Genomic DNA, 12,039 nt, shown 5'->3' on the forward strand with positions numbered 1-12,039 from the left:
TCCAAATCCCTTATATGGACCTCCATATATTTTTAAACAAAAAAACTGAGAAAAATACAATTCATGTAAATATGCTAAAATAAATACATAAAGCATTTTTTAGCACTCTGATGACAAATTTGACAAAGATACTACACAATATAACCAAATATCTGACCAAAATAAGTTTATTTTAAAAGGATGTGTTGAAGAACAATTTATTCATTAAAAAATAAATAAGAATGGTGCTTACATCTTGGTTTCGTTCCACAGTGTGCCTCTGTTCTACCTCCTGTTCAACTCTCTTCTTCAGCTGAGAAATCTCCTTCTCTAGCTGCAAAATCTGATTAACATAGTGCTGCCTTGTGTCGGCCTCTGAGCGCTCCATCGTTAGCTAGAGCATCAAAGAGCGGTAAGTAAACATGTTTATGAGCAACACAAGTCATGTGGGATTACACCAAAAACTCCAATACTGATCAGAGCGGCACCTGGATGGACTTTAGGTTGGCGAGCAGCAGGTTCTGTCCACGCTGCTCAGCCAGAATGGACTCCTTCTCCTTGTGAAGTCTGTTCCCCACCTGCTTCGAAATGTCACGCTCCTTACGCAGGTTTTCACATCGCACCTAAAGAGCAAAAGGGAAGAAATATTTAACCATCCATTATTGTTGTGGTTTTATTAGTTGTTTTTAAGATCATGGATCATAGATATAACAGTTGTTACAAAACTAAAATCAGCAGCATGGGGAAAAAAAAACCCCACATATTTCCACTTTACAAAATGTGAAATTACGGCCAAATATGTGAGTATTAAAAATTTTGACTGAACATGGCTCTCTGAAGTACCTCAGCTACTGCTAGTTTCTCATTGGCTTCCCGCAGATCCATCGTCATGGTGTTGATGATCTGCTCATATTTCTGAGATGTGGCAGAGAGCTTTTGAATCTTCTCCCGCTGGGAGCTGATCTCTCTCCTGTAGCTGTTGAGATTTTCCTGTAGCATCTCATACCTGTCAGAGCGGTTAGTATTGGCAGTTAATACATTAGGTTAACTCTACAAATAAAAGCTGTAAACATTAAAGAAAAAAAAAATGACCAACTTAGATCTATTGCAAATGTATTAACATAATTGTTTTTACATGCCCTAGTAATAATTCTATACTACACTAAGCTAATTTTAATGAAATTAAAAGACCAAAAACAGAATAATTCAGAATTTACAATAAATAACATCTGTTATTCCTCAAAACAGCAAATCACAGAAAGAACAGCCCCACTTACCTCTTAGAGGCAAATTCAAGCTGAGAGGAGACTTTAGCCTTCTGGGAGATGAGGTCAGACACCTGACCCTGTAGTCGTTCATTCTCCTCATTTAGAAGCCTGTCATTCTCCGCCTTTTCCTTCTTATAGGTCGCAAAGGCTTCGTTCAGCTTCAAGAAAGAAAGAGTCGGGTTTACTTACAATGGGGGTAATAAGTATTTAATCCTCTACAGATTTTCTAAGTTTGCCCACTTACAAAGAATTGAAGGGTCTATATTTTTTTTATTATAGGTTTATGGTAAAGGACCGAGACAGAAAATCAACCAAAAATCCAGAAAAAGCACATAATACAAGTGTTATGAATTAAATTGCATTTTACTGAGGGAAATAAGTATTTAATCCCCTACCAACCAACAATAATTTTGCCTCTCACAGACTGGTTATGTGCTCTTGTGGTACACAATAATTTAAGTAGGTGCTACTCATAACAATGTGGTGTGTGTATAAAAGCCACCTGTCCACAAAATCTCTATCTTCCATTCAAATCTCACCACCATCGGCAAGACCAAAGAATTGTCAAAGCAAGTCAGGACCAAGATATTAGACCTGCACAAGGCTGGAATGGACTACATAACCATCAGCTAGAAGCTTGGTGAGAAGGAGACAACTGCTGGAGCGATTATTTACAAATGGAAGAAATACAAAGTAACCAATAATGGTCCTATATGCAAGATTTCACCGCATGGATTAAAATAATCATGAGAAAAATGAGGGACCAGCCCAGGACTACACGGGAGGAGCTTGTGAATGATCTCAAGGCAGTTGGGACCACAGTCACCAAACAAACAATTGGTAACACAATACACCAGCATGGATTGAAATCCTTCATCGCAGCAAGGCTTCCCCTCCCCACGAAGACACATGTACAGACCTGTCTGAGGTTTGCCAATGAACAAGAGACACCCCGAGAAAGATGGGGATAAACTGCTGTGGTCAGATGAGTCCAAAATTGAGCTCTTGGTCATCAACTTGACTTGCTGTTTTCGGAGGAAGTAAAATGCTGACTATGACACTAAGAACACCACAGTCCTTACAGTCAAACACGGAGGTAAACACATTATGCTTTGGGGTTGTTTCTCTGCTAAAGGTACAGATTGACTTTGCTGCACTGAGGGGCCAGTGGATGAGGCCATGTGCTGTAAAATTTTGGATGAGAACCTCCTGATCCCACACTGCCCTTTTCGAAGGACAGTCTGGGAGGGGATTTTTTACCCTCGTTATCCTAATGTATCTTATTCCTTATTTTCTATGATGGCGCCCTAGGTGGCTGACGTCGCGACTCTGTGGTCGCAAAATAATTTCGCTGCATATTGTACTCTGTATGATTGTGCATGTGACAGAAAATAAATTCTTTTTTCTTGAAGATGGGTTGTGGATGGGTCTTCCAGCATGAAAATGACCCCAAACATACTGCCAAGGAAACTTAGGAGTGGCTCAAGAATAAGCACATTAAGGTTATGGAGTGGTCTAGCCAGTCTTCAGACCTTAATCCAATAGAAAATTAACGGAGAGAGAGCTGTAACTTCGAGTTGCCAAGCAACAGGCAAGAAACCTTAAACATTTAGAGATAATCTGTAAAGAATAGTGGATCAAAATGCATCCCAAGATGTGTGCAAATGTGGTAAACAACTACAATCAAATACTTATTTCCATCTTTAAAATCCAACTTAAATCATAACCTTTGTATCCGGTGCTTTTTTTGGATTTTTGGTTGATATTCTGTCTCAATCCTTTTACATAAACCTATGATAAAAATTACAGACAATTCATTTCTTTGTAAGTGGGCAAACTTAGAAAATCTGTAGGGGATCAAATACTTATTTCACCCAGTGTGTATGAAGATAATTAAAAATATCACCAAAACTAAACTACACAGTGTTTCCATCTGGCTCCAAGTCACATTTTAGAGACCCACAGTAAATCCTTTTTACCTCGAAACACCTCAGCTTATTATGTCTGTACAGTAATACTTGACATGACAGAAGTACTCCATTTAACAATGATCTAGTCAGTCAATATAGCCACCGTGTCCAAGTAATTTTTATTCAGATTGCACACTAAATATTTTTTGTTATATTTTGTTTAAAGCTCATGTGTGGGGTGGAAGGGCTAACCTGTTTGAAAGCCACTTTAGCCTGTATGGCCTGAGCCACTTCTGAAGCTATAGCCTGGCTCGCAGGTCGAGTGGGCAGGACGACAGGTTTGCTTGGGGTAGATGGCTCAGAACACCCTTCTGAGACTGAGAAAGAAAAATAAAATCCATGTCATTAAAATAAACACATAGAAAACATTCCAACACAAAAGGATTTCCAGGATCCAGTTAACTCATAAATCCGTTATTGTAGTTTTGTATCTTGTTTCATAGTACATTGAGCTCACCCTGTGGAGGAAGGTCGACTCCAGTTGTCTGTAACAGGACACGGTACATGTCTCTCTGCCTCATGGCCGAGTCAGCCACCTGCTTCTGCTGGTTTCTTTGCTCCTTCAAGAGCTCCAACTCCTTCTGTACCTTCTCTAGTCTTTGCTCAAACTCTGTTTGCCTGAAAGCGTGTTAGAATTTGAGGTATAGTTCAAGTTTAGCTCCTGATACTTTAACAAAGGAACACAAAGAATGGCAAGATTATGTTTTTTTTTTTTTTTTTAAATCAACCCAAGTTTCAACAAAACAACTTTTAACCTAATGTGTATAGTAACACTCATTCTAGGTAGCTCAGTTGTGAAAAGTACCTCGCAATCTTGGCCTCAGCTGTGCTCTTCTCATGTTGCTCCTCTAGCTCACGTATTTGGATCAGGAGATTCTGGTTTTGTTGCTGGAGCTCCTCCACACTGCGGAAGGCCACCTGGCGTGCACCTTGAACCTCAGAGGTGCTGCTCACGGCAGAGTTTACCTCCTCCCGCACCACTTTAGTGCCTCGTGCCTCTTCCAGCTCCACCAGCAACACACGCACCTGTCCCGGGTAAGGATACACTTGGGTTTAGAAAATACATTTCAATTTTGCACCTGATGCAAAAGTAAAAAGTAGTAAAGAAGCTAATATGTATTCAGGCAACATTACCTGCTGAGACAAGTCTGCTATCTGTTTCCTTGCCCTCTGATTCTCTTTCTCCAGCAATGAGGATCGCTTATTTACCTCATTGGATTCTTCCTGTATTTTTTTCATCTCCTGCCAAAAAATGTTAACAAATAAACTTCGAAAATCATGAAAAAAAGTACTGATTTTTTTATTATATAATTTAATAATAATAAATACATTTTTTTTAAGCTAGCCAAACACATACAGTACCTTCATGCTTTGCTCTAGTTTTAGGTTGAGGCTGTTCATGGACTTCTGTGTGTTCTCGTGGTCCTCCCGTTGCCTCTTTAATGCAGACGTCTTGCGCTCCACCTCTGATTTGACCTCATTTAGTGCCTTGTTAATACGTCGGTTCTCCAACTTCTCCAGTTGCAGGTGGTCCTGAGCCTCCACGAACGCATTATACAGCTAGCAGGGGATATAAACAACAGTTAGTTAAATAATCATCTAGGCATGTTCTCTGACCAGAACAGCAGCTATTTTAGAGTGCCTGTATGATGAAAAGATGATGACATTTGATTTTTGCTGGCTTATTTTTATTTTACAAAGTGCATCACTTAATTGATTCAACAGGGGAGAAGTTTAAGAGGAGCTCCTGAATATAAAAACTTTTTTCATACCTCCATAAGCTTCATGCCAGGTTTCACAATCTTGGCCACTACAGCTGCAGTTGGAGACATTTTGGTCAGATCCTCTTCAGTGAGAGCTGGAACTCCTGTGCAAAAACAAAAACTAATATTAAGCCCGGAAAAATGCCTCAAACCACTGTTTAATTTCAGTTAATGACACAGACCTACAGGCTTTCTGACACTACAAAAAAAAAAAAAAAAAAAAAAACCCAGCAGTAGCAGCCATCTTGAGGCTACAACTACTTTTTCAGCAAATAGTTGGGTGCAAGCATCAGAATCAGGTACGAGATCATGATTATAAATTTCAATTATATTTCCATAACTGTTAAATTAAAACCTATCCAAATATAAGTAAAAGTGTTCACATATAAAAGGGTGTTGATTAGCTGAACATTTGCATCTTAGCTCCTGGGCAAATGTTAAGCAAAAGTCTTCATCTGTCTGTCTCAGATTCAGCAACACTGCATACCTCTCCGCTTGAAGTCTGCAAGGTGTTTGTTGGCGTTCTCCACCTCTTTCTCCAAATTTTTGATCTTCTCCTGCAGCTCAGCCTCGACTTTACCCTGGGAGTTCTCCAACTCGGATAGTTTCTTCTCAGTAATTTTGTTAGCTGTGGAAAGGTAAACACTTCCATCTATACATACTGCTTATGACCATTTTTTTTTAAACGTTAAAAGCCGTCATACTGGCAACTGCAATCAAAATTCTCGTACATTCCTGTGCCTGCTTAAGCAGTTTGGTAAGCTCCTCCACACCTCTGTTGAGTTCTGCGTTCTTAGTTTCAGAGTCGCCCGCTGCGTTCTGTAAAAGAAGACTGTTTAAAAACAAAAAGCACTATACACACCAACACACAACACCCAGCAGGATAAATTAGAAACAAGTACTGTATATGTTGATTAATTTTTAAACACAAGCTTCAGGATGGACAAATATATTGCTTAAGTGTTTGTTAGATCACAATACAGTACATTATTGGTTCATGAAAGAGAAACAAGAAAAAAAAATAATTTCTGTCTTAAAGTAATCTCAGAAAACTGGCCATCAGCCACAACCAACTCAGAAGCCCACATCCAAAGATGTATAATGAAACTCACGTTCAGGTTGCTACACTGTGAAAATACCTTAAAGAGGCAAATTATGAGGACAGATTTATACCAGGACTGTAGCTCTGACGACAAGTTATATATATATTTTTTTCTCTCGCCTCAGAATATAACTTGAGCTATGAACCTGCTATATGTTGCAAGTTAGTGTTTACATGAAAATAAACACTGATTTACATCAATGACTTATCCATTAAATATAAAACATTTACATGAACACTGGTTGTTTTTAGACTATCTGACCTTGTATAAGTTGCAGAGTCTTGTGTTGGCATTCAGCTCATTGCGATATTTTTCCTCCATGGCAATACGCTGATCTTTTTCCTGAATCAAGGATCAAGCATAAAAAAAAATAATATTAATTAATTTTTTTTTTTTTTTTTTTAAAGCACACCTACCTCGCAGAGAGATGGCAATAACACAATATTCAAGCATTGTGGAATAAAAAGGAAAGCAAAAAATCTATATATAAAGTAAAGTTTTTTAAACAGCATCTCAGAGAAAAGCTAGTTTAATGTTGTGACAATAATAATATTGATTGTGATATAAAAAGAAAGCTGTATGAAAGCTGTTTAATTTGCCTGCATAAAATTCTACATTTTATGACAAAAAAATATATGTTTTTTTATTTTTGTTGCTTTAAGGGTAAGTTGTATAAGGTTGTATTATGTTTCGACACATGTCCTGAGCATATTTGTGGTACATTTCAACAGTACACTCACTCTACTGTCAAAGCCACCATAATAGAAGACCTTAAATCAGATTTAAGATATATTTGTGTATAATTTACTTTTATTCCACACTTTTATGACTGAAGTCTTGTGTGACCAAAACTCTTTTCAGCTACATCGACCGACCTCCTTTAGTTTGCTCATGAAATCCTCCGTGGTCTTCTGCAAGTTTTCACTTGTTTTCTTGAGTGTCTGGACTTCATCCTGAAGCCTGGTTACCTGGATGAAATGGCATTTGCATGAGTTACAGTCAGATGATCACTGATACGATAAAATGTGACGCAGAAATGTGATGGGTAAGGCAAAGGTAGTTTACCTCATCAGTCTTGCTCTCTAAAGAGCATCTAAGTTGGAGGATCTCTTTACCCTTCTCTTTAGTCACTGTGAAAAGCTCATCCGTTTTGCTTTTTAACTCGGAGTTCAGCCATGTATTCTGGTTCTGAAGAAGCTCCTTTTCTTGCTCCATTCGCTTCTCCAGGTGCTGCATTGTGACAAAAACACAGCTGAACACATTATACACCCATCTCAAACAAATACCTTCAAAACCTGTCCATTCGTCAAAGAGAAACTGAAAACTAAACAACCTCTGAAGTGAGCAGTAGATTGTGGTATAGAATAACAAAAGAAAAATTATTAATCTCTGCAACCATTCTGCCAGAGAAATTTTACCTTTCCATTTTGATAAAATATTTAGCCTGCTCAAGCACTAACAGCACATATGCTTTAAAAAATCTGTAACGATATCAAATGCTAAAGTAAAAGGAATGATGAAGCAACATGGCTTTAATAGTGCAATATACATGAGAGAACTGATCATGTTTACCTGAATAGAGAGTTCCGATGACTGAAGCTCATCCAGTTTCATCTGAAGCTCCATCTTCACTGTGTTGGTTTCCTCCAGTTTCTCACTGACACGCTTAAGATCCTCTGCAGATAAAGCAACTTATATGCTTAATAAATATAAAACCATTTATATACACCAGAAGAAAATGATTACATACAAAGTTTAAGCACATGCAGCAAAATAAACACATTACCTGTGAGATTTTCCATCTCTCTCGATTTCTTCTCGAGCAAGCGGGAGAACTCTCTGTTTTCTGCCTCAATCTCATATTTAGCTTTTGGAGGTTTATCCTGAAACAAGCAGATTTTGCATTGAAGGAGTTTGGCAAATATTTCTGTCTTTAACAAATGTTTTTTGTTTATTATAACAAAACACATACATAGATCAACAACAACATTAAATCAACTTTAAACCCACATCACATCAACAGTCAGGAATTATTCACATTTCCTTCAGGCATGCATCCTTTCCCATTAACCTTACTCAAGATTTTCCCTTTGATTCTAGCAGTTGTTTTGTTCAAAGTAAGAGAGAAATGTTCCCAACTGCCCATCAAGGTATTTTCCATTACTACTGTCTACTTACTACTATGTTACGTGCGGCTGCAGTGCACGTATGTGCGCGTGCGCGCATGGCTGCTGGTGCTGCTCTCTCTCTCCCTGCCTTTCTCTCTCTCCCTCGCTCTCCCTGCTGCAGGAAGTCCCGCCCTGATTGAGCGTGCTGTGACGTGCGACGGGATTGGCTGGCCGTGAAGAAGCGCGTCCTTTTAACCTGGCTGGTGAAACCCGGAAGCGCGCGTGTTGGGAGTTGGAGATGTGTGTGTTGTGTCGGAGATTGTATTTGCTATTTATTATAAAACTGTTGAGTCGCGCCGGTGTTTTTGTGGGTTGTAGAGTGTTGGTTTCTTTTTTTCTTTTGTTGCTATCTTTATTTTGCTTTTGTTGTAGATATTGTAAATAGTTTTTCGTTTGTTTATATATACTTTTTTTTCTCTTTGGAAGCAGTAGGGGTTGGGTGCCGTTTTCTTTAAACCCATTTTTTCTCCTGTTTTTGTGATAGTTAGGAAGTTAGGTTAGTTTATGTATCTTGGTTAAAGTTTTCTTTGGTAGGTTAGTTAGCTTGCGGGAGGAGATAGGGGGAGTTTTTGTTTGGCCTTGGCCCAACCCTGAAGCCTAGAGCTTCCTGTATGTGTATGTGTGTGTGTGTGTAAATAAAAGACCACGCACACCCTATCCTGTTGTAAAGGATCTCTCTCTTTTTATTTTCTTCTTTGTTGCGGCCCTGAAACCTAGACTAAGGGGTCGTAACAAGTGGGGGCTCGTCCGGGATATGAACCCGGGACCTCTCGCACCCGAAGCGAGAATCATACGCCTAGACCAACATACTACTGTCACTTCATGCCAGCAAGCCTCACACCTATAGGTTAAAGCATTCACAGTTTGTGCAAGAATCAAGCACAATGATGTCATGAACAAATCGGCAATTACCTTGCTGCCAACTAATTTAATTATTGATTTCAGTTGATAACGCCGATTAATAAGTGCACCCCTAACCATACCAAAAAAAGAAGAGGGGGCATAAAGATAAATAAGCCATGAGCCATACCTGCTGCAATGTTTCCTCTTCATCATCAGCTGCTTTTAGTTTCTTGAGTTCTTCAGCTAAAAGGGATGAGCGTATTGTTGCTGGATTAACACAGTGATCTGGGAGCATTACATCACAATCTAACTACAGTACCGTAAACCATAAATCCCAATACGATCATACAACACCCAATAACATCTCCCATCCTGGACGATATGTTACATCAATATTTCATTGTTTAGAATTGTGTTTAGAATCACAAATACAACTTTAGGGTTGTTTTTACTTTCAGACTGTTCATTACTAAATTCCCCACACCAAACATAATGAAGTGACTCTTCCTTAGTTCTAAAGCGGAAAAAAAAGGTAAAGATGACGCGCAAGCTGTTGTAAAGCAGCATTCGCTCACCGAGTCGGCAGTTCTCTTCTTTGAGAGTCTCACTTTCTTTACTGTGGGACACGAGCTGTTCCTGCAGCTCCAGAATTTTCCTCTCAGTGCTGGCTGACTGTTGCTCTGTACAAATACACAAACAGGATGTTACAATCATGGCAAACAGCAAGTAATAATAGGTGATGAAATCAGGTAACAATTTATATTTTTATATACATCAAGCACGTCACCTTTCGTATAATATTACTTAAAGAAATTATAATGACATCATGCAGCAACTTTCTGAGCATGCTTTAAGTTACATTTTTCAGTCAGGAGCTGGGTGACAGTTAGTCTGGGAATTATTCATCAGGGAATATGAATTCAAATGACCAAGACTCTGAGCACTGAAACACAGCTCTGACATACCATTTCCGAATTCTGTTTTTGTTTTAAATATAGGTTGAATGTTATAGGATTGTCTAGCACACAAAAAACCTTTTGGGCATTAATAAAGTACTATCTATGTACCTGTATATGTAAATAGCCATTATATACAGTTGCACTCGAACTATTCAACACCCGATTAAAATAATTTTGGGGGGCAAAATTACTAACTTGCAGCTGTTTAAAAAGCAGTTTAAATAGCTCAACACAACTAATATAAAAAATATATATTTTAAAGTCAACATAAAATGCTACTTTTAACTACTAGAACATCAACATTATTTAACCTCTCAATGAGAAACATCTTCAGTACTTAGTAGAGCCCTCTTTAGCTATTATGACCTGCTGCAAACATGACATATAGCCAGATACTAGCTTCTGGCAGTGTTTCTGAAAGATCTTAGCCCATTCCTCAACTTTGATTTTGCATGCTTATTTTTTTATTGGATTTAAGTCAGGCGTCTGTGATGGCCGTCTGGATCCCTCTAAGAAATCTCAAACCTTCCATCTGAAACCAAGCCTTGTGGAATTTAAAGTTTACTTGTGGTCTTTGTCATGTTGAAAAGTCCAATTGCATCAAAGTTTCAGCTTCCTTAAAGATGGCCTGACATTTTCTTTAAGGTTACTTGATTGAATCCATCTTGCATTCTACATGCTGTAAGTTTCCAGTGCCAAAGGAAGCAAAGCAGCCCCAGAGCATCACAGAGAAACCACCATGCTTCACTGTAGGCAGGGTGCACTTTTTCGCACTTTCGCATTACGTTCTTTCTCTTCCAAACTTAACACTTATCTTGAGCACAAAAATGTTTAGAGAATAGGAGCCGAATTTTCTTGTGTTTTAGGGTCAGTAGCGTGGTACGTCTTGAAGTGGCCTTCAGTGTTTAGTATACACCTTATAGTGCAGATTGAAAATTCACTCTGACTGCTGCCACAAATCTTTCTGTAAGTCCTTTGCAGTCAATCAAGATATTTTTCCAACACTTGCCTCCTTAAGGAACATCCAGTGTGTGAAGCATCCTTTAAGTTTGAACTTGGGAAATAAGATTCCTACTTTTTTTTCAAGGAACATTTAGTACCTTTACTATTTTGTTTGTATATACTTGTCCCTGTTTGGGCAAGGTGATGATCTCTTAACTTTATGGACAAGTCTCTTGAACATTTTTGACATGCAGTCAAACATCTCCATCAACAAGTCTCTAAAAAGTTAAGCCAACTAATCTGTGCTTAAGACAACGCCTGATTTACTAATTTGTGCTCTAATAGGGGATTTCAATCAGATTCAGGAATAATCCAGAAACTGCAATAATCATGAAAAGGGGCCACTTGTTATATTAGTTGTGTCGAGCTATTGAAACTGCTCGGTACATTGATTTATTACTAACAGCTGCCAGTTGGTAATTTTTAACCAAATAGGGCCAATAGTTTCCAGTGTACCTGTAAATGTTCAGGAGCAGTAAATAACTTAACGCCAACAAAATAGGGTCCTGTGTTTTATCCCTGAGTTATATATATATAATAAGCTATTGTGTTAAATGTGGCGCGAAACATCTTCCATACATTAGTTTAATGACCACGAGACCAGTTTTTTAAAAGTGTTACTGTTAGTTTTGCACTCGCTTCACGCTAACTTGCACGTGAAGCCTCTCTCTCTGTCCCTCTCTTTAAATATTAACGACTTTCAGGCAGTTAGTAATCTTAGCTTAGCTTAGCCTAGCCTAGCTTAGCCTGCTCACCGCAGTCCGCTTTAAAGCTCTCATGGCTGGTCTTCAGCGCCTCCAGCTCCGTCTGTTTGCCCGTGAGAAATCTCTCGAGTTTGTTCTGAGCAGCTTTGGTCAGTCTGCTGATCTCATTCTTCTCCAGCACTTGCTGCAATGCCGTCGCCATGTTTTTATCCAGAAAAAGGAAAAAAATAAGCACGCTAACGAAATGTTAGCTGAAGCCCGAACGGCTTCTTGACGTCAA

General features: G+C 38.7%; 1 protein-coding gene across 5 annotated transcripts in view; it reads right to left on the bottom strand.

Moving 5' to 3' along the window:
• Nucleotides 1–12,034, bottom strand: part of tpra (translocated promoter region a, nuclear basket protein) — a 26,049-nt gene extending 14,015 nt beyond the window's left edge. For all 5 annotated transcript variants that reach the window (XM_053507088.1, XM_053507091.1, XM_053507090.1 and 2 more), the window contains exons 1-20: nucleotides 11,811–12,034; nucleotides 9,670–9,774; nucleotides 9,282–9,337; nucleotides 7,870–7,966; nucleotides 7,656–7,759; nucleotides 7,149–7,313; nucleotides 6,959–7,051; nucleotides 6,345–6,425; nucleotides 5,712–5,799; nucleotides 5,468–5,608; nucleotides 4,990–5,084; nucleotides 4,580–4,777; nucleotides 4,352–4,459; nucleotides 4,023–4,243; nucleotides 3,675–3,835; nucleotides 3,410–3,534; nucleotides 1,257–1,405; nucleotides 823–985; nucleotides 468–602; nucleotides 233–373 (exon numbers count right to left, since the gene is read on the bottom strand). In XM_053507088.1, the coding sequence (XP_053363063.1) occupies nucleotides 233–373; nucleotides 468–602; nucleotides 823–985; nucleotides 1,257–1,405; nucleotides 3,410–3,534; nucleotides 3,675–3,835; nucleotides 4,023–4,243; nucleotides 4,352–4,459; nucleotides 4,580–4,777; nucleotides 4,990–5,084; nucleotides 5,468–5,608; nucleotides 5,712–5,799; nucleotides 6,345–6,425; nucleotides 6,959–7,051; nucleotides 7,149–7,313; nucleotides 7,656–7,759; nucleotides 7,870–7,966; nucleotides 9,282–9,337; nucleotides 9,670–9,774; nucleotides 11,811–11,961 (2,577 nt within the window). In that variant the 5' untranslated portion in view covers nucleotides 11,962–12,034. The remainder of the gene's footprint in view (nucleotides 1–232; nucleotides 374–467; nucleotides 603–822; nucleotides 986–1,256; nucleotides 1,406–3,409; nucleotides 3,535–3,674; nucleotides 3,836–4,022; nucleotides 4,244–4,351; nucleotides 4,460–4,579; nucleotides 4,778–4,989; nucleotides 5,085–5,467; nucleotides 5,609–5,711; nucleotides 5,800–6,344; nucleotides 6,426–6,958; nucleotides 7,052–7,148; nucleotides 7,314–7,655; nucleotides 7,760–7,869; nucleotides 7,967–9,281; nucleotides 9,338–9,669; nucleotides 9,775–11,810) is intronic.
• Between the last annotated feature and the right edge of the window lie 5 nt (nucleotides 12,035–12,039).

This window comes from Clarias gariepinus, chromosome 11, assembly GCF_024256425.1.
Source record: "Clarias gariepinus isolate MV-2021 ecotype Netherlands chromosome 11, CGAR_prim_01v2, whole genome shotgun sequence".
NCBI classification, from domain to species: Eukaryota; Metazoa; Chordata; class Actinopteri; order Siluriformes; family Clariidae; genus Clarias; species Clarias gariepinus.